General features: G+C 42.9%; 1 protein-coding gene across 4 annotated transcripts; it reads left to right on the top strand.

Annotated features, from left to right (window-relative positions):
* Positions 1 to 849: 849 nt before the first annotated feature.
* cspg5b (chondroitin sulfate proteoglycan 5b) lies at positions 850 to 17642 on the top strand. Of its 4 annotated transcripts, none has more exons than XM_085262288.1 (7): positions 850 to 1547; positions 7168 to 7948; positions 8978 to 9166; positions 9473 to 9551; positions 9943 to 10005; positions 13444 to 13608; positions 16439 to 17642. In XM_085262288.1, the coding sequence occupies exons 1-7, from the start codon at positions 1466 to 1468 to the stop codon at positions 17048 to 17050; spliced, it is 1971 nt and encodes a 656-aa protein (XP_085118414.1). In that variant the 5' UTR covers positions 850 to 1465; the 3' UTR covers positions 17051 to 17642. The 4 variants fall into 4 exon arrangements, with proteins under 4 accessions (XP_085118414.1, XP_085118416.1, XP_085118415.1 ...); XM_085262290.1 differs by having other exon boundaries at positions 9473 to 9635; XM_085262289.1 differs by lacking the exon at positions 9943 to 10005 and having other exon boundaries at positions 852 to 1547.
* The last annotated feature ends 1934 nt before the right edge of the window (positions 17643 to 19576 follow it).

The raw sequence follows: 19576 nt of genomic DNA, 5'->3' as shown, positions 1-19576 counted from the left end.
ACCAAAGGTTCACCTCTTTTCTATGCACACACATCTCTGTCCAGCCCCTGAATCCTCATGTCTCTCTCTTTCTCTGTCATCCTCTTGTGTGGCTGTCCCTCCACCCTGCTAGCACCATCTCATATAAAAAAATAAATAAATAAAAATAAATAAACAAAAAAAAAAACTCTACTGTTCTGTTGTCAGGAGTGTAGACTGATTGTGTTTGGACTCTTTAGATTTTAGTGTTTTTTAGGGTAATTGATAGTGAACAGCAGGAGGGAGCGCACAGTGTTGGCTGGGATCAATTCACTCCTGATTTAATGAGTAATGAGGAAAAGTGTAATTTGTTCACTAGGAACAGAGCATTTGGTCCTAATTATTTCATAATGTATTTGACATAATCCCATTTAGGAGTAGAGCAGATACTCTGCCCTCCGCAGGCCATTTCGTGAGCTGTTGGTGACTGTAGTGCAGACACAGAGATGGGAGAAGGGATTCGTGTGACAGAGCAGTGATTACACTGTTTTAGGAAGCAACTGATTTAGGAAGATAGAGGGGGAAAGCGATACAATTGGGGAGGGATTATGAAAATCATACTTTAGGAGATCCAAAGGGGGTATGTTGGCTTGGTCAGAGTGTGTGTGTGTGTTTGGGGGGGGGGGGGCGGCTGTTCACCAGCAGCTGCTATTGTCTGGAGTCTATATCTCAATATAAGACTAAGAGGATTATCTAAACGCACACTCTTAAAGAAGAGCAAACCTCTCTCTGTCTGTTGGCCAAAGGCATTATGTGCCCAAATAACCCGGTGACATATAAAAACCACACGGGGAGGGAGAGAGAGAGAGAGAGAGAGAGAGAGAGAGAGAGAGAGACTCTTGGACCGAAGCTCACACACACATTAGCTGTGGCGTAAACTGGAGCATATTGACTTCCAGTGACAGCAGACGCTGTTTAAATCCCCCACTCACCCCCATTCTGCACGAGAGACTGGACACCGGGAGCATTTGCTCGAGTGATTGTCTGTGCGCGTGCGGCCTGGCACTCTGACACCGAGGCGCACTGTGCGCGCGCGTTCTTCGCCGGTGTAACCAAAAGCTGGGAAAAGGCGTATCAGTTCGACGACCCAGTCTCATTAGAATCTAGTCTGCAGACCCTTCGCTGGTCGCGCGCATTTTACTACTACAACTCCTCGCGGTGACGCTTCAGCTGTCGACGGAGTGGCACGCGCGCAAAAGCTGTGGAGAAGAGGACACCCGCCCGGGACAATGGAACCGAACCCTAGCCGTTAAACAGTTGACACACACGCACGCGCGCGCACACACTGCAGCTGAGAGAGAGATCAGGCGTTTGGAAGGATAAAGGCGACATGGCGAAAACAGACAAGCTCTGAAGTTCTGTGAGGATTATTGTACAGTCCACGGTCTGACCGGCGAAACGAGGACCAGAGTTTGCATCACTGTATCCAAGGGAATAAGCCCACGTTATGGCGCGCGCTGACAGCCGTTTGGGGACCTGGCAGGTGCTCCTGACCATCTCAATGGTCATCCTCCCTGTGTCTGCTCACGGTAAGTCCGCGGATCTACCGTGTCCCACCCTGTGCGTGCGTGCTGCCTTTAATTATTTCTGTAAGGAAGCACGCGCACGTGCGTGAATCCAAATCACACTTGCTTTGGCATAGATTAGAAATAATGACAAATCCAATTGTCCGTGCATGCGCCATGGAAATATAGATGCCATTTAAAATGTGGGCACTGTTGGCATTATCCATTATGATTATTAAGCCTTTGCTTGGTAATTCTGTTTTGTGAGGACACATTTATCAATGCATTGATTAGTTTGGCCATTCGCCATTAGAAATGCCCAAATGTCCACATTTTTATAGCACGAACAAAATTGGATTCTCAGTCCAACCAATCACTACATTCTGCAGATAAACCTTATATTTTTTGTCTCTCATCCTATTGGCTGCTATATGTACTGATCACTAGTGACACTTGAACCAGTGGCTGTGGGCAGGGTTCAGCCAGTATCAGGTTCATTAAGCGTGTGAAAGGCGGGTAGGAGGGGGGGGGGGGGACCTCCCCCTGCCTGTAATTATGTTAATTCAAAGATGTAAGATCTACTACCCGGCTGTACATTTTTTTTAATGAAAAATAATGAGATGTCTGTGGACGATCACAGCGACAGACACATTTTACAGTTCAGCACTGCAGCTGCGACCCGCCGTGCCGGTGCGTTCCCCAGACAAAGGCGGGATTAGGTGCACCGTGGCCGGGCTACAGGAGGCCCATTCATGGTGCTGAAAGGACTGAATTCCTCTAGACATTGAGGAGAAGGAGGGGTGGGGGGCGAGACGACTGGACAGGCCAACCCCGCTCCCCTCTCCTCCTTCTCGTTTACTGTCCATCCCCTGGGATTTGTGGGAACACAAATCTGACACAGACGGTTCCTGCTCTGTGCGTGTGTCTGTCTGTGTATCTGTGTGGCATAGACACGCGCCCGCGTGCTCCCCCCGAGTGGTGGAAATGTGAAAAATCCTGGAAATATAAAAAATGAGCGCTACTGCTGTCGCTGCCCAGCAACAGGGTGGGTTGTGCACGCAGAGGGTCGTTGGGGTTCACACGAGCACGCGCATCAGCTGTATTCCCCCCCCCCCCCCCCCCCCATGCAGCCTTGTCTCGCGCCCTCAGTGGATAGCGAGGCGTTAACTCTATGTCATACCCAGAGGAACCCACCCGAGGGATTAATAAAGTTCTATCTAATCTAATCTAATCTAATCTACTGACCGGTAAATATATGCCTGGCATCCTGTCCCCCATGTTTAAAGCCCGCAGACCACTTGCCAGGGGATATTTGTTTAATTAAGAGTAGCAGGGGCCTACAGGGGATTCTTATTTCACTGGCTGCCTGGGGAGATGCAAATCTTTTAGATATTTTGCTTTTCACTAAACAGTAACCTGCTCATCACATAAAACGAAGAAACAAGTAAAGTGATTCACTACTGCTTTAGTATTCCTGCAGAGTCCCTTAACATGCAGCACCTGCTGTCATAACGTCATTTTCAGCTCAAATTTAATACGTTCTTTTACTCACGCAGAGAGGTTTGCTTCAGCAGACTAATGTCTTTATAATATACGTTTTTTTTTCATGACTGGGTAATTTGACTTCATTGGTTTTTATTTATTTAGTCTATAAAATGTTCACAAGTTCAGTGCTGCCTTTAGTCAAGGTATTTTTGTCTAACGGTGATGTGGTGGTGAGTTACCATCATAAGATACAAAGTCACACCCCAAAAAAATCTGTCACTTTTACTTGATTTTAATAAATTATCAAATATAAACTGGAGATTATTCTTGCAGTCAGCTGATTGATTAATTGGCTAATCATTTTGAGCTCAAAGCTAGTCAATCCACACACACACAAACATTCCTGCGGGAATAGATTTCTCTTGTTGGCCATGCCGGTAAAACAATGTGGACTGAATCCAGAACCCCAGCGTTCCTCCATGTGAGTATGTGTGTGCTTCTGTGTATCCAGTACATAATGTGAGGTCCATCTGCCCCGTAGCCCCAGAAAGCTCATAATATGTCAGAATACATCAGATCATCAGCATCTCCTTGATTTTCTTTCCTTCGCAGAGATGGGGAGGAGGAAAAAAATCTTGAATGCCCACGGATCAATGGGCGGAGGCTGCAGGTTTTCATCATAAATGAATGTTTGATTGTAAAATAAATCAATAAGGCTCAAGTATTAATACAGTCTTACATTTGGATGTTGCAGTTTTGCTCAGTAGGCACCTTTACCTGACTGCTGACTGTGAAAATAATAGCTGTAGTCAGCATCTTTTAGGTTTATATTGGTGGTCAAAGGTGGTTACAATGTACTTGTGTGCAGGGTTCCTTCCCACTGTGCCCTGATGGTAAGGCCGCTGGGAGTCTGCACTCCAACCAATCACAGTGACCTCAGGTAAAACTTGTTACCATGGTGACATGCTCCGTGTGATGCCAGAGGTTAAGAGCCGAGCGGCAGCTAAAGGCACAAATCGCACTGTTTCTAAGACTGCTAAGCAAGCTGGGGCTCGTGCATTCAATTTGATCATCTTGCCCTTGTAATCTCTTCCTGTGCCCCTTTGCTCTTGTAATCTCCATGAAGACTGCCAGCTGCTAACAGGATACGCAGCATCCGCATCTCAACAGAGAACAAATCGGCAGACTGAACCTTTAAATGAAAGCAGAATTCATTGTAATCAGATTTAGCCGGTGGAGCCTGTCTCTCCTCCAAAGTGTGAGGCATCGCAATCCTTGCCACCTGAGTTTTCCCAGAGATGGAGCTGGCATAAAACGCAGAGTGACTGCCTGGCTGATTGATCGAAAAACAAGAGAGAGCACCAACACTAGATTCTCTGTTTCCACTGCAACTCCCTCGCTCCATTCCTCCTTTCAACCTGGCACCTCTTTACATCTCACCATGGCAACTGCACTGTGTGTGTGTGTATGTGTGTGTGAGGTGAATCTCATGGTTCCTCAGCCACCGCTAGTCTCCGTGACTCGAGGCACGTTCAGATGGTTTTTGTATTAGTCCCGAATGAAGTGCCAGACACTGAAAGCAGGGATCTCATTGGACACGTTGATCTCAGGGTGCTGGTGGGAGAGAAGCTGTCCAGCCCAGCCATGTTTGGCCATTTGCAGATGTACGAGCCAGTGGAAAAGTGTGAAGAAGTGGCTTCTTGAAATGTAGTGAACTGTGGGAACACTGCAGCCAGTTCTTTCTTTCTTTCTTTAATGAAAGAAATACTTTGAACCACCATCTACATTAACTTTAGTTGTGTCCAACACATATAAACTTTATATACAGGATCACCAGTAAAATCTCAGGAAAACCACTTAAAAAGTTTTTTTGCTTTACATCCAGAAAAGTGTTTTTTTTTTAATTCTGTAAAAGTTATACTTCTACATCATTAATGCTGTTGCACAATCCTCTGATATGCTTCAGGATTCGTTTAGTGCTCTTTTATGTCTGTTTAAAACTTAAAAGCTAAAGCTTTTAGTTTAACTCAGAACAAAAATGATAAACATCAGCTCACCTGTTATTGTTCAGCTGCAGAAAAAATACACATTTATGAACTCTGGGAACAAATTACGGTATCTCGTTTGTTTAATTGCAGTAAAACATATGTGTAAAAACGATATGTTGTGTTTTTTTTAAGTGCTCAAACAGTTCTTGGTCAGGTGTGTTTCCAGCAGCAATCAGCAGCGCCTCCTTGTTATGTGCTAATTTGTGAATTTCACATTTGGGGAATTTTTGCGTTTAGATGTCAGGCTTGATTTCTCTCCCTGTGCCCAAATGAATGCCAAGCTGACAACGTTACAATTTAGTATAAATAATGCTTTAAAAATGTTTCAGTTTAAACAGATATCCTTAAAATTTGGCCCGAGTGTCTTCAGTGTGGGAGGGGTATCATTTGAGTCCTGGCAAGAAAGAAAATCTAAATGTATGAACACAGCATCATATGCCAGACAGGGAGTAGCTGAGCTCACTCAGGCATGTGTGCTCCTCACCCAATCAAAAAGTGAAATTTTTTCAGCCAATGGAAAAATAGCACCGTGCTGTTTCTAATTTCTTAGCAGGAGCCAGGGAATCACTTAGAAAGAAGAAGTAGTACTGGGTAGCCTGCAACCCACCTTCCACACATCCAGTGCCCACCCTATAGTTTCACTGTGTTTTAGAAAGACAGCTCTGAAGTGGACTCCACACACAGTCATACTGCACTCTAAAAATCACTCCAACTTTTATGGAATAAAACAAATTAATCTTGTAATATCTAAATTAAGTTTTTGTGTAATAACCTTAGTCTAGTCAGACATCATGTACAAAAAACCCCCAACCCCAAACTGAATCTCACAGGCAGGAGGAGATCCCAGCAGCTGGCCTCTAATCTTCAAACTAAAAGCCTGCTTTCCTAACCTCTGAGCTATTACTACACCTACCTTCCTTTTTACCCACTTATTATTCCTAGATGCCCAAAAGTAGGAGGCTGAAACTGCCTTTGATAGTATCCTGTTATTTCCTTATCTTGCTTAAACTATTTGCCAGATTTACTGAGGTGATATAATGCTCACGCTGGCTTAAATCACAGAGACTCTGCGTTTTATAGCTGCACCATTTCACCAAGTGGAAATTTGTCAAGATATCAAGTGCATTTTTTTTGCAGTGTTACCAAATTCTTTTGGAAATACGTGTCTCCGCTTGAATTTAAAAGAGAGTTCTGTGGGTTTTAATTATGTGTGGCTGCCGAGAATGAGCATGCAGTGAGGGGCCAATTAGCAGTCTGCTGCCTGCTGGAAGATTTTAAGACTTTTCTGGTGATATCTTCGCCTTTCTGCCTATGAGTGTGCGTCTTTCTCTGTAGACTGCTAAAAGCAAGAGAAGTTTCCAGCCAGGCGGCTTCTAACCTACAACTCTAACCCCTAATCTAATCCTCACCCGGTCTCGGTCACTAGAGCACATGACTCAGGCGCTAATCCTACATCATGCAGTCTTCAGCTCTTGTTGACATTTCTTTGACAAGTAATCAGTTGGCTTTTCAAAGGGAAAGTGGAGCCAAGTTTTTAGTAACACTTTCACTCACACTGAATAGATTTTGTATTTTTTGGTTTATAATTGAATAATATTTTAAAGCTCAGAGGAGTTAATAGTCAGGGAGATGGTGAATTCTCTTAGAAAACCAGGCTAATACAACTCTAAAGCACCTCTGCACAAGGCTGTGGTGGAGACTGCAGTGGATCTACCAAAGCCATTCACACTTTATCCTTGGGCCTCAGTCTTTATCATACAAAACTAGACTCAGCACCTTCGGACTGGTTAAATCTATCTATAAAAACCTTTGTGTGTACTTTTTGTGAAGAGTAAGACCACAGCAAATAAAAGCCAAAACAATTCAGTTTTCTGTTATTCTTTGGTGTTATGATTTGTAAATATGTCAGGGTTCCTCAGTTTCACACATCAAAGTAGGTTCACCCAATAAAAGGCTTTTAAAGCAGCTGTTTAATGTCTTCTTTGGCTGCTGCGATGGCTTGGGTCTAGAGGCTACAGATTTTAATGGAAAGCATGAACTGCATGCTTCACAGTTTCCAGAGTTAAAAGTCAAAAGTTGAGCTCTTAACCCTTGTTGTGTGTGATTGACAGGGAGGCATTCAATTGGCAAACACCACCATCATCACAACCATTCATCTGTCAACAAGGAGGCCTTGAACACCAGGATGGTGCTAAGTGATGACTCAGCAGAGAGAGACCATCTGATTGGAGCAGGCCTTGTGTTTGGTGCCAAACTCCCACTCAGCTCCACCAAACACCACCACTCACATAAGCGCGTCCACTTGGATTTTGTAGAGGAGGACCCACCTGTGGCGGAGGAGCTAACCGCAGGAGGTGGGGGTCCAGATCAGCCCGGGAACCCCTTATCCGATGACGTCATCACCGTGGAGTTTCACAGTCCTGCCCCCGACGTCGTGCCCTCCGATGCTGCTCTGGGATGGGCAAAAGCCCCCAAGCCCCAAAAGCAGAAGCCAGGCGACCCTACATCATGGACCCTTTCTGATTTTTACGACTATCTATCCCCCGATGATGACGACCCCTCGGCAGTCGATACAACCCCAGAACCCGAACCCTCCCCGTCACCTCCAGCAGAAATGGAGGATGAGAATCCGCTCCTGTCTGGTTCTCCTGCTGTTCCCGACAAGGTCAAGCCTAACGTGGACAGCAGGCCACCCTTACCAGCTCCTCCCATGTCAGGGCAAGACCAGGATGAGGGGCTAGGCTTAGGAGGTGCCATGGGGGAGGGTGGCTGCAGGCTGGGCTTTGTGCAGTCTGGGCCTGGGGTGTGTGTATCTCAGTGTGACGTCAAACCCAATTTCTGCTTCAATCAAGGGGTGTGCACCGTAGTGCCAGGAATGGGAGCCTTCTGCAGGTGAGAGCTATGCAAACACAGGATCATACAGTCTTCCTTTTTCCATCATGCATAGTAATTTAAAGGCAGGATGTGACTTTTTGGTGAGCAACTGGCATTTGTGTGTGCACATTATGTGCAAGGCAGCAGGGGTGCCCGAGAGGGTCGTTGGGTGCTAAAATATTCCCCTTTTTAATTTGTCTTCTTGGGATAATTTCCAATATGCTTGTTCTCCCACACAATTGAAAAGATGTAGCATGAACACTGGAAACACAGACACACACACGCACGCACAAACACAGAAACAGAAGGCTGGCCTGATGTGTCACAAGGGTTTGTCAAGATCACAGCAGGGTCCCCAAGAGATAATCTCAGTTTTGGGTTTTGGAGGCAGGGCGTAAAAGAGGGTGTGTGTTGTTAGGCTGCTGGCAGCTGACAGAGACACACAGCATGCACAAATAGAAAGTACGAGAAAGATGACAATACACTGAGGTCACACAAACTCGCGCGCTCGCACACTGCTCATGCAAATGCACAAGCATTCATTCACGCCTTGATGGCACCATCTGCCCTCTCCTGCAGCCTCTCTGTAAGCCTGGAGGCAAACTGTTGCTTATCTTATCATACCTGCTGAGTAATATGCACACACACACACACACACACACATGCATATGGACACACACACTTACATATGCTCAAACAGCAGTGAAAAAGTTGTAAGTAGTTTGACAGAAAAAGATCAGGAATATGGAAAACGCACGCACGCACGCACGCACGCACACACACACACACACACACACGTGTTCTGATCCTTTGATCTCATTAAGGGGCTAGGCTGCAGGCCAAATCCCTGCTTTGCTGGAAAGACCTCAGGACAGCATGTCAATAGCTCTGAGTACAAGTTTACACTTACACATTGTAGGCATAATTCTGGCACACAGGCACACACCTTCTTGGGCATTTGGCTTTTTTATTTTGAGGATAGAAAGAAAGACAGAAAGTTAATAATAATAAATTAATATGGTCTCTTTATATTCCTTCTTAATCCAGGTGCAATGTGCAGGACTACGTGTGGAACAAAGGTGCGCGTTGCGACTGGGCCGTCACCGAGTTCCAGGTGCTGTGCGTGGTGGTGGGCGTGTCCTCCGTGGTCCTCCTGCTGCTTTTTATGATCATCGTATTCTTTGCCAAGAGGCTGCACCACCTCAAGAACGAGAACAAGCGCCTTCGCAAACGCAGGTGTGTGCGTTTGACCGGGAAGTGAGAAAATATTTTTGAAAAGAGAGCTGTGACTCACAGTTTGGTCGGTGCAAAGCGAGGTGACAACCTTATTACAAGCACATGGCAGTCAAAGCAGAGCACATGTGAAAGGAAGTCTATAGTCAGTCTGCTAAATTATTTGGTTTTCACAGAAGTGACATGTGTTTTGTGCGAGCTGGTATACGTAGTGGAGAAAAAATGCAGCTCTTAAAGATATGAATGCAAAAAACAACCATATTACTCCAAATATTTACCACACAAATCTCTCTCTCTGCCATCCTGCAGTAAGTACCGCCCACAGAGCAGCGAGCCACAGACGGACGGCCTCTCAGTTTCCACAACAGCTGACGGCTCACAGCCAAACGTAAGGAAACTGTGTGACACCCCTCCGCCCGCTCCCCAAGCTCATACTCACAACCTGGCGTACTATGACAACATTATCTGTCAGGTATGCCCAGCTCTCCTCATGTTTGGCCCCTTTCCCCCCTTTTTCTTAGGTTTTATTTCATTTTTCTATATATTTTTCCCCCTTCCCACCTCATTGTGTTCTCTCCTGTGTTGTCTCCCTGCCAGCTTCGCTTGATGATTCAGTCTACTGTATGTTTCTGCTGCACTGTTCTTGTTATTAAACTGCCATCTGAAGTTTGCAGGCACACCAAAACACACCATAATGTTGTCCTGTTATATCAAGACATAGATGAAAATGTAGCGTATGTCTGTGTTTAATGTTTTTCACCCTGACCAATTCCCCTCAGAGGCCATCAACAGCCAGCTTTACCTGGGACTATAAACCCAGAAATTCTTATAATCAGCTCCAGGTAAGCACAAAGGAGATGCCCACATTGCCTACATTAGTCTTCCTCCCTGGCTTTGCTTTAAAGTCCCCAACTGTGAAACTGCTAGAAACTTACAGTATTGTGCAAAAATCTCGAACCACCCATTACTCCTTTATATTTTGTTTCAAGTAGCCAGACATTCCCATGTGTTTTAAAGTTTTCTTGAACAATAGTTCCTCAGGCTTTGTGAGGGTCATTCAGAGTTTTTCCATTTGGCTGCGTTTTCACCCATTTTCAGTCCAGTCCTTGGATCTGACCATTTTCAGAGGCATTCAAGTGTAAAAAAGACACCTGATTCAACACATAGACAATTAGCAAAGAACCAGTTTTAAATTGTATCTGTATGAGCACTTTGTTACTAGCAGCCTGTCACAAAACCCATCATGTTGGATCAATTGCATTTTTTGGGGGGTTCAAACCTTCATCAGCATGTACAGAGTAGGTCAGTAGAGAGGTACAACAATGTCTACAGCCATCTGTAAATCATGGTGGAGGCTCCGTCAGGGGTTGCATATTAATTTCAGCCAGTGGTGTTGGAATTGTTGTCAAAACTGATGAAATTCCAAACACAGAATTCATCATGCAAAACCATCTGGAAAGCATTAGATCGGCAACAGCTTCATTTTTTTTTTTTTACCATGACAATGACCACACTTCCAATGCAGTAAATGCCTGAAATAGACAAACACACGGTGAAGAACTATCAGTCATGGATTGGCCTCCCTAAATAACTCTCTTCCAAAGAAAAGCTTTGAATGTCCTTCAAGAAACCTAGAGAACTATTTCTGAAGATTAGTTAAAGAAATTACAAGAACGCTTGACTAAAAGAGTTCAGGCTGTGTTGAACAATAAAGGTGGATTAAAGGTAGAATTATACAAACTCCTTTTTTTGCCTTATATGCATGAATACTTGCACATTTTAATAAATCGCCACATCTATTTCTCATTATCTCAGCAAAATATCAAGAAAAGAGATGCGGCTCAAGACTTTTGCACAGTACTGTAAATCTTTTGCACTTTATACGCTGCAAGCTGTCACTTCCACGACCTCTTCCCGCACCTGATCTCGTATCAGCTGAATTCCATGTAGCTGTAATGATTAATCACACCCTGCCAGGCGTCCTGCAGCCAGTTGTTCAGATATGTAGGCATCGCTGTGTGGAGAAACAGCGAGTTCATACATTTGCTGCCTCTCCTACCTGCGCCTCTGCAGCTTCCTGAGAAGCTCGCTGAGGAAATTGAGCCACCATTTTGTCTCAGCTGCTTGCTCTTCATGCAGCTCAAACAGCCATTTTGGGTCCCCCTGCAGCAGGTTTCCTCTTTTGTCCCCAGTACCCCTCCACAGGTTGTGCATTCTGTAGCATGCAGTAATGCATTCATTTCTGTCCACAATTCTTTTGTGTGTGTGTGTGTGTGCGTGTGTGTTGTGGGGGTGTTGTGTTTGCAGGAAGATGTGTTTGTTCCCCTGTTTACATCCATCAATCGCCTGCTGGGTTACTAAGGCAATAGAGAAGGTTACTGATGCATGAGTAAATTCATACTTAAAATTCAGTGTGGATTCTTGTGAATAAAGACGGATATAATAGGAGAATAACTTAAACGGCGTAGGGGGTGTAGGAGATCAACAGCAACAGCACGACTTTAAATTTTCGGAACCTGTTTTGATGTGAAAGGGCGTTCGGCGAATTGCGTACAACAGTAGCCAGTGAAACTGATCGATTGTGCCCTACTTACCGCCTGATGTGACTTTGACCTTCAGATGTTAGTGAAAAGCCAATCAATGGATAGCTTGAACAATTACGAGCCTGACACACGGACACGAAACACAATGGATTTGCATCTTACAAAAACAAGTCTCTGGGGCTGACTTCACATTTGATCTGCAGAAATGAATTCTGATTCTCAGTCCATTAGCGACACTTAGCTGAACTACCTGAAGTGATCAAATTAGGATTTTTTTTTTAAAAAATAAGCTGCTGCTCTGAGAGCGGTGCTGGCATTTCAGTGTAGTGATTATAGCTACTTTTCGGTATCTTCCGGATCCTCTAAATGTCAGGTCGGGGGGTTAAAAAGCCCCTGCAGGTACATGTCCTGTATTGCAATTTCTTTTAAATGTCATAGGTCCAACAGGTTTTTTTTTTTATGCTGCGGTATGATTAGCTGATTAGATAAAGGCCTGGATGTGAAGGTGGTGGTGGTGGTTTTTCCGTGACTTTCAAGAATGATTATCTCGAGCAAGCAAGAGGGGAAGGGTTTTCTGGAAGGGTTTTTTGTGTGTTTTTTGTTTTAACCAGTTATAAATGTCATCTTTAAGTTCAGTTAGGCCAGTTACTCTGCGATGTCTGTCTCTCCTAGTCTGGCAGTGTATTTCTGCCAGTTCAGATTAAGTTGTCTCTGCAAAATCGTAATGCACAGCGATGCGCCACTATATTAGATCTTTCCCCAGCACACACTAAGCAGTTTTTCCCTGTTAAATGACTGCCTGAGCAAGTGATTGCACACTCTTGCAAACAACAGTACAGTAAAAGTTCAGTTCTGTAATTAAAGGTGCAATCTTACACAAAATAGACCCCCCTGAGGATGATTATTAGACCTCAACATAACTTTACCTTCGCCAGGGGAAAAAGTGTACACATATCTATATTCCCAAGCAGTAAAAGATGCATATCTGCACAGCTAAGAGAGTAAAAAGAGTAATTTAAAAAGGAAATCTCACTATTATTATTTTACAAGAATTCTGTTTAGCTGGATTTACTGACCAAAATAGTTTTTTAAAAAATGTACTTGAGTGTGTTTGTGATTTTTCAACAAAATACTGTGCACTCAAAAAAATGTATCTACATAAGACAAGTATTTCACAAGCAAATGACTCAGATAAACTTAAACAGTTTCTTAGGAGCTACCTAAAAGAGTTGTATGGAACCACTTGACATAACTTTTTTAAAAGCAAATCTTCCAAAATTGTTCAAATGTTTCACCAAATTCCCCCCAAAATAAAAAGAACTTGTAGATTTTTAAGGTTCCACTAATTACTTGATGATTTAAGTTAGATAAAACACATTTACTACATTCTGGTAAGTCTCTCTGTGCATGTCTTGCATATTAGCTGCACACTGGTGTAAAGGTTTTCTCTTACAGCAAAGAAAAAGTCTGGTTTGGAAGTTTCCAGAGGCTTTTGTTCTCACCTTGCATGCTGGATTGTCCTCCCACAGTCCAAATACATGTGCGTCAGGTTAATTGGGGATTTTAAGGTGCCTGTAGGTGCAGATGTGAGATGGATAAAGCTTTGAGTTGTAAGTTGTAAGACTGGCACCATGGAAGTGTTGTTGTATTTCCCAGAATAGTTTTGTACCTCGTCATTAAAATTTCGTTTTCTCTGCATATGAAGCATCTGTGAAGCGTAACCAACTTTCTCTGCAGGATGAGCCGCAGAAGCAGGAGAACCAAGCCAAGTCCCCGCAGCCCAAGGAGGAGGGGTCTATGAACATCCTCAACTCTCACTCCCCAAAGCACGAGAACAACCGCCCGGCCTCCGCCGTCCACGACCACGGCCTCACTCCTAACAACACGGAGGAAAAAGCCGAGGTAAACATGCTCCAGAACAACCTGGTATAAAGCTTCACCTTCTGTTAAAGTGTGCACACACACTCACACACACACACACAAACGACATAGCGCCGAGGCTAACATCGTTTACACCATGCAAAGTGCATACTGTGCATTTCTAGCAGTCTGATGAGACCTAATGTAAAAAGTAAGCACAACATGAATTAAAGATACAACTTGAAAAGCACAATAGTCTTGTTTACAAGGCTACCATGCCAACACTGATCACATAGTGGTGCCGCCTCCTCCTTCCTTTCATATCCGCCCCTTATGCTGGACTAAAACCTCTGGCTTGGACCAACTATTGACTGACTTTCCTTTCTGCTGATGCCCTGCCTTGGTCTTTGGCCAATGAAATCCTTTGCTGTCTTTTCTCACATTTCCCCAGCCCCTCCTTCCCCTTACCTCTGCTTGCCCCGCCTTACTGTCGCTCTCTGCCCGCATGCATTGGTGTTATCAATGAAAAGTGTCTGAAAACATAATATTTGCAACAAAAAATAAAATAAAAAGAAGTACGTGGAAATTAAGTGGATCTGTATTTGCGAAATATTAATGTTTGCTAATAAGTGGATATGTCTAGATTACATGAGGTCAAAGTAACTGCTCGGAGTTGATATACTATATACAATAGATATATTACACACGCTGTGTCTTGATTTTCAGTGTGATTTATAATGCTTTAATGTACCTTGCTATTCTTTTGTACTTTTTTTGGTATACATGGAGGATTGCAGTTCACGGTTGTTGGAATAAATCTTTTTAATTTACCCAGCTTGTCCCCGTGTGTTGTTGTGAGCTTTCCTCCAGACTGTATCTCTCTGTCCAGCTCTTTCTTTTTCTTTTCTTTCTTTCTTTCTTTCTTTCTCTGCATGTCTGCCTATGATGAAGCTAACTACTGCCCAGCTGCTCTCCTGCTAATAATAACTGAATGCTCGGCTGACCCTGCTTTTGTGCTACAGTAGGCTCCTCACAGATTGCACCGTCTGCACACACAATAGTGATTGCCCATTCAGAACCATGGACAGCTCCCTCAAATGAATAGAAACCGCAATAAAAGGTTCAAATGAAACATGTTTTGTTCAATATGAAGAAATTTAACGCAGGCTTTTTAACCAGACTGGCAGAGGGAAACAGGATTTCTGAGTTTTCTTTTGTTTTTTTAATTTTTGATGTAGTATGCTCCTTTATCTGTACTTTCCATGTATTAAGAAGTACACATGTTCCTGTTTGAATACCCCCCAAATTCCAACTTCCACTCTGTACTTACACTGATGAGAATGTAATTCGCCATAGTTATTTTTATTCATCTACGCTAAACACCTCTTCTGACAGCAGTGTTTTTAAGTATCATATACACTCACCTGACAGTTTTTTAGGTACACCTTGCTAGTGCCAGGTTGGAGCCCCTGCTTTAATTCTTCGTCGTATAGATTCAACGAGGTGCTGAAACATTTCTCAGAGATTTTGGTCCATATTGAAATGACAGCATCCCTAAGGTGCTCTGTTGTATTCAGATCTGGTGACTGTGGCAACTATTTGCGAACTCATGTCATGTTCAAGAAACCAGTTAGAGATGATTGAGCTTTGTGACATGGTGTGTTACACTTCAGGATAACAAGGATGGACATGGTCAGCAACCAAAAGTAAATCTCCCACACTGTTACAGCACCACCACCAGCCTCAGCTATTGATTCAAGGCAGGATAGAGCAATGCTTTCATGTTGATTACACAAAATTTTGACCCTCTAATCTGAATGTCGCACCAGAAAGACTCATCAGACCAGACAACGCTGGTCTAATCTTCTGTTGTCCAATAATGGTGAGCTCTTTGAATTGTAGCTTCAGTATCCTGTTCTTAGGTGACAGGAGTGGCACCCAGTGTGGTCTTCTGCTGACCCACCTGCTTCAAGCTTTAACATAAAGTTCAGAGATAATGGGTGGTAACGGGTGGTTATTTGAATTACTTTTATCTTCATGTAAGTTCAAAGCGGTGTCGCAATTCTCCTCCAACATCCGAGAACATCAACAAGGATGGTTGTATGTGAAAATCCCAGCAAATCATCAGTTTGTAAAAGAGTCAGACCAGTTCACCAACAAACAATGCCACATTCAAAGTCACTTAAACTTCTGTTCATCCCCATTCTGATGCTCTGTTTGAAACTCAGCAGACCTTGTCTTCATGCATAAATGCACTGAGCTGCTGCAGTGTACCTGTATAAAGTGGCCAGTGAGTATATATGTCATCATTATGAAAAAGAATATTGATATTCAGAACAGTTTAAAATAAATTCTCAACATTTATAGCCACTTAGTCCCAAATTTTATTACAGTTTAAGCTATAATCATTATATTTCTATTATGTATCTAATGGAAATTATTACCTAACTGTGCAGTTTCCCTTAACTCCACGAAGCTCAAAGCGTCTCTCAGCTCGCTGCTTAGCTAGCTAGTCTGTAACTCTTTGGAGCTACTGCCTCTTACATCCTTCTTCAGCAAACAGACACTGATCTTATTCTGGAGTTATCGAGAACAAGAGCCACAGGAGTTTGAGAGTGAATATTAATTGAATGTTGCTCTGTAGTTGCCGGACATGTAAATCAGCACAGTATTTGTTATTTGGTATTTCTCATCATTTTCCCCCAAAAGCTAATTACACCAAGAATCTAAAAATCAATACTGTAGCTTTCAGCTATCCCAGGGGCCCACTGTCACCCCTGTGCTTGTCAATGTAATTTGATTTCATGTTTTTGCCTTCATGACTCTTCCTGCATTGTTGCAATCTTCTCCACTTACCATATTTCAACATCAGGATGGAGTGACTATTGGCCTGGAAGTGCTTCTCCCCAAAGAGGCCAAGCTTCACCCAGAGAACAACCCGCCCCTTCAGTATGATGTCTTCCTCTACAAGATTGCCAACAATGGAGACCCTGCCTCTCCCAGCCAAGGCCTCACCTCTCACTCATCCAGTTCTTACCCCACCACTCATCCCATTCCCAGATCACCCAATACACCTAAGACATCCAAGGTTCCTAAGTCAAACAAATCCCCCAAACAGACCAAGGAACCGCTGAGAGGGAGGCACTCTTCACCTGGCCGGCACCGCTCACCCGGTCGCCATCCATCACCAAGTCGCCACTCAGCTCCCGGGTGTTATTCTTCCCCTATCTGCCGTATGTCTTCCCACCACTCTCCCTCTCATTTCCGGTGCATGCCCACCTGCTCACCCACTCCCCCTCAGCTACGCAGGCCCAGAGGTCGGTCTCAGGATCCGGAAGCTGAGGCCTCAGAGACTGGGCGAGAGTACTATGGAGGACACATCCGCCCATTCCCATCATCACCACATCTTACCCAGCCTCCTCCATCACCATCCAGGGGGAAGTACTGCCCGGTCAGTACCCGATCCCTGCCACCACTCTCCTGACCAGGCCTTTGCTCAGTCCAGCCCTTTAAACGCACAAACATCTGTCATGATTTACTCTGTCCAGTGATCTGTGTCCATCATGTCTCTAACTTTTTTTTTTTTAAATTAGCTATTTATAGTTTTTTCATCCACCTGTCCATCTTTGCACCCTGTTTCCCCACTTTTATACCCTTAGGATAAGGAAGGCACCTAAACCTGTTCTAGGAAACTAAATAACTGGGACAACCCTGCACAGACCACATTCACTGAAATTGAAACATGGATGGACCAAAAATACACCAATAAATCACTGCATGGTTGCTGCAGCTGCATATTCACACCTCTCTGTAAAAAAAAAAGGCCCAACATCTCAAGGCTCAGGTTTCTGCTCACAGAATAAACTCTTATATGTGAACAACACTATCTTAGCATGGTGCCAACATCAGCGACAGCTGACGATATTGTCAATAAAAGGTTTCATAGCCTTAGTATTAGTGTTATCAGCGGTTTATACAAATCTTTTGCTATTCGATGTGTATTTTTTCATGTTTTCATAGGTGTTTTGAGTGTCTTTTTCAGTGTTTCTAATCCTTAATAAATAGGATACAACAAATCATGCAGTACTGTTTTCTGAAGATGGAGAAACTTTCTGTGTGGTGGCTGTTCATGAAATATGAGGTACTCTGCTGCCCCCTTGTGGACAATGCAAACATTGCAACGAATGGTCTTTGGGAGTGGTTAGATAGATCCTTATACTGAGACACTGCCACATGTTTTACATAAACAACAAAAATAAAATAAAAATAAAACGAGGTTATTCAAAGAGTAAGACCGATATTGTGCATTATAATAGTGCAGTTTGCATTATTAAATAATATGCACATTATAAATGTGAGAAAAAGCTCTAAGAAGGTATAATACAGAAATATTTGTTTGAGAATTAAAATGATCCTGTCAGGGAAATCTCATGTTTTTGAATGAACCCCAGAAAAATTACAATTTCTTTGATGTATAAAAATATTTCAAATTATTTGAAATTGTTTGAAATATTCAAAATATTACTTTTTAAACATTATTTTAAATGAAACTGGGGTGAGAGAGGATATATAGTTCTCTGAAGTGGTGTGTTGGTGTCCATGCTCATAAAGAGAGCATATAACTGGAAATTTATATGACACCAGTTAAGCTTCCTGATATTTAAGGTGCTGCATGAGTAGAAAGTTAGTAGATAGTTTGCAAACCAGTACATAGCCTTAGTAGCATTTGTACCACTGGATGGTTACTGTTATCACTCTTGATATTATACATTTACATAAGGAGACTCGTGCTGTGAATAAAGTTGTGGTTGTTTTTGTTGTTTTTTAATAAAAATAATACAAACTAAAGTCAATACATATGGCAGATATAAAGGGTAATGACACTGCCTTTTTTATGCATTAAGAACAGCTTATGTCAGGATTAGGAGAAAAACATAAATGAACAGTTTGTTTAAATGACAACAAAAAAAGACAAAAGAAAAAAGATGTGTTTAACCAGAGTATTAAAATGCATCTAAATATGCATTAAAACCAGCTCATATTTGTGATTTAGACTACAGTTATGTATATAGTGAAAAAAAGCACTTAAATAGCAGTTTAAAGACTTTTATTCTGTCTATATCATTTTCAAAACAAACACAGAACGAGAGAGTGTGATGTTCCCCTTAAAATTTAGAAATTTATTTAGTATTGCACTTTTTCCGGCTGGGACAGGCTTCAGCTGTTTAAGTGAACAACCCTGTAATGTTCAGGATGCAAGCCCAATCATCTCCAGTAGCAGTACTTTTGTTTCTTCAGGTGATTCAGATTACAATTTCCCACAATGTGACCTCTTCTGCAGCAGCAGTTAACAGCTGCAGGCTGCAGCGACTCAGCTTTACTCTACTCTGATGTTTCTCAAGGATGAAGACCACCTTCTGGTTCCAGATGGAGAAGGTGAAAGAGAAGTTATTCTTCCTTCTTTTTCTATTTGTCAGAAATGGGCACAGAATGAATAATTTTCAGAAGCCTCCAAGGTGCCCACAGTGTGTCCTTTGTACGTCCTCGGTTTCCACTTTTTAATTTGCTCTTGAAGTATTTAGGATTTTCTGAGAGTTTTTCCTACAAGGACACTTAAAAGGTGAGAGTGTGAAAATACAATAAGAAGAATTTCTCTTACCAAGGAAACCTTCAATGTTATTCTACACTAATACAAAAAAATCACATAAACCATGGACAGAAAAGCATTTTGCTATGGTGAAATACCTCAGGTGGATGGTTGAAAGTAACTGACTACATGGTCATATTCACATGTTCCTCCCTGTCTTTAATGCAGTCTTTTACTCCAAAGAGTCTGACCTCCACAAACCGCCAGACAGCTGTTATTACAAGCTGCATTTCAGCTTTAAAGTAGAGTGACCTTAACCATCCACATGTGCTTTTAAGAATATCAGCAGCTGCCCTTACATTTAGATATGATGAAAACTCTACAGAAAAATTCAAATGAACCCTTGCTGAATAGCTTTCTGTT

Source organism: Mchenga conophoros, linkage group LG22 (genome assembly GCF_057382185.1).
Source record: "Mchenga conophoros isolate Kocher_MC1m ecotype Shallow Benthic linkage group LG22, M_conophoros_male_GT1.1, whole genome shotgun sequence".
NCBI classification, from domain to species: domain Eukaryota; kingdom Metazoa; phylum Chordata; class Actinopteri; order Cichliformes; family Cichlidae; genus Mchenga; species Mchenga conophoros.
The sequence above is the reverse complement of the archived record's forward strand: the minus strand, read 5'-3'. Positions and strand labels throughout refer to the sequence as shown.

Excerpts from the sequence above, each read along its gene's own strand:
- cspg5b (XM_085262290.1), top strand. The coding sequence starts at position 1,466 with ATGGCGCGCGCTGACAGCCGTTTGGGGACCTGGCAGGTGCTCCTGACC. Across the intron at positions 1,548-7,167 it reads CCTCCCTGTGTCTGCTCACG|GGAGGCATTCAATTGGCAAA; the intron begins GTAAGTCCGCGG and ends TGTGATTGACAG. Across the intron at positions 10,006-13,443 it reads ATTCTTATAATCAGCTCCAG|GATGAGCCGCAGAAGCAGGA; the intron begins GTAAGCACAAAG and ends CTTTCTCTGCAG.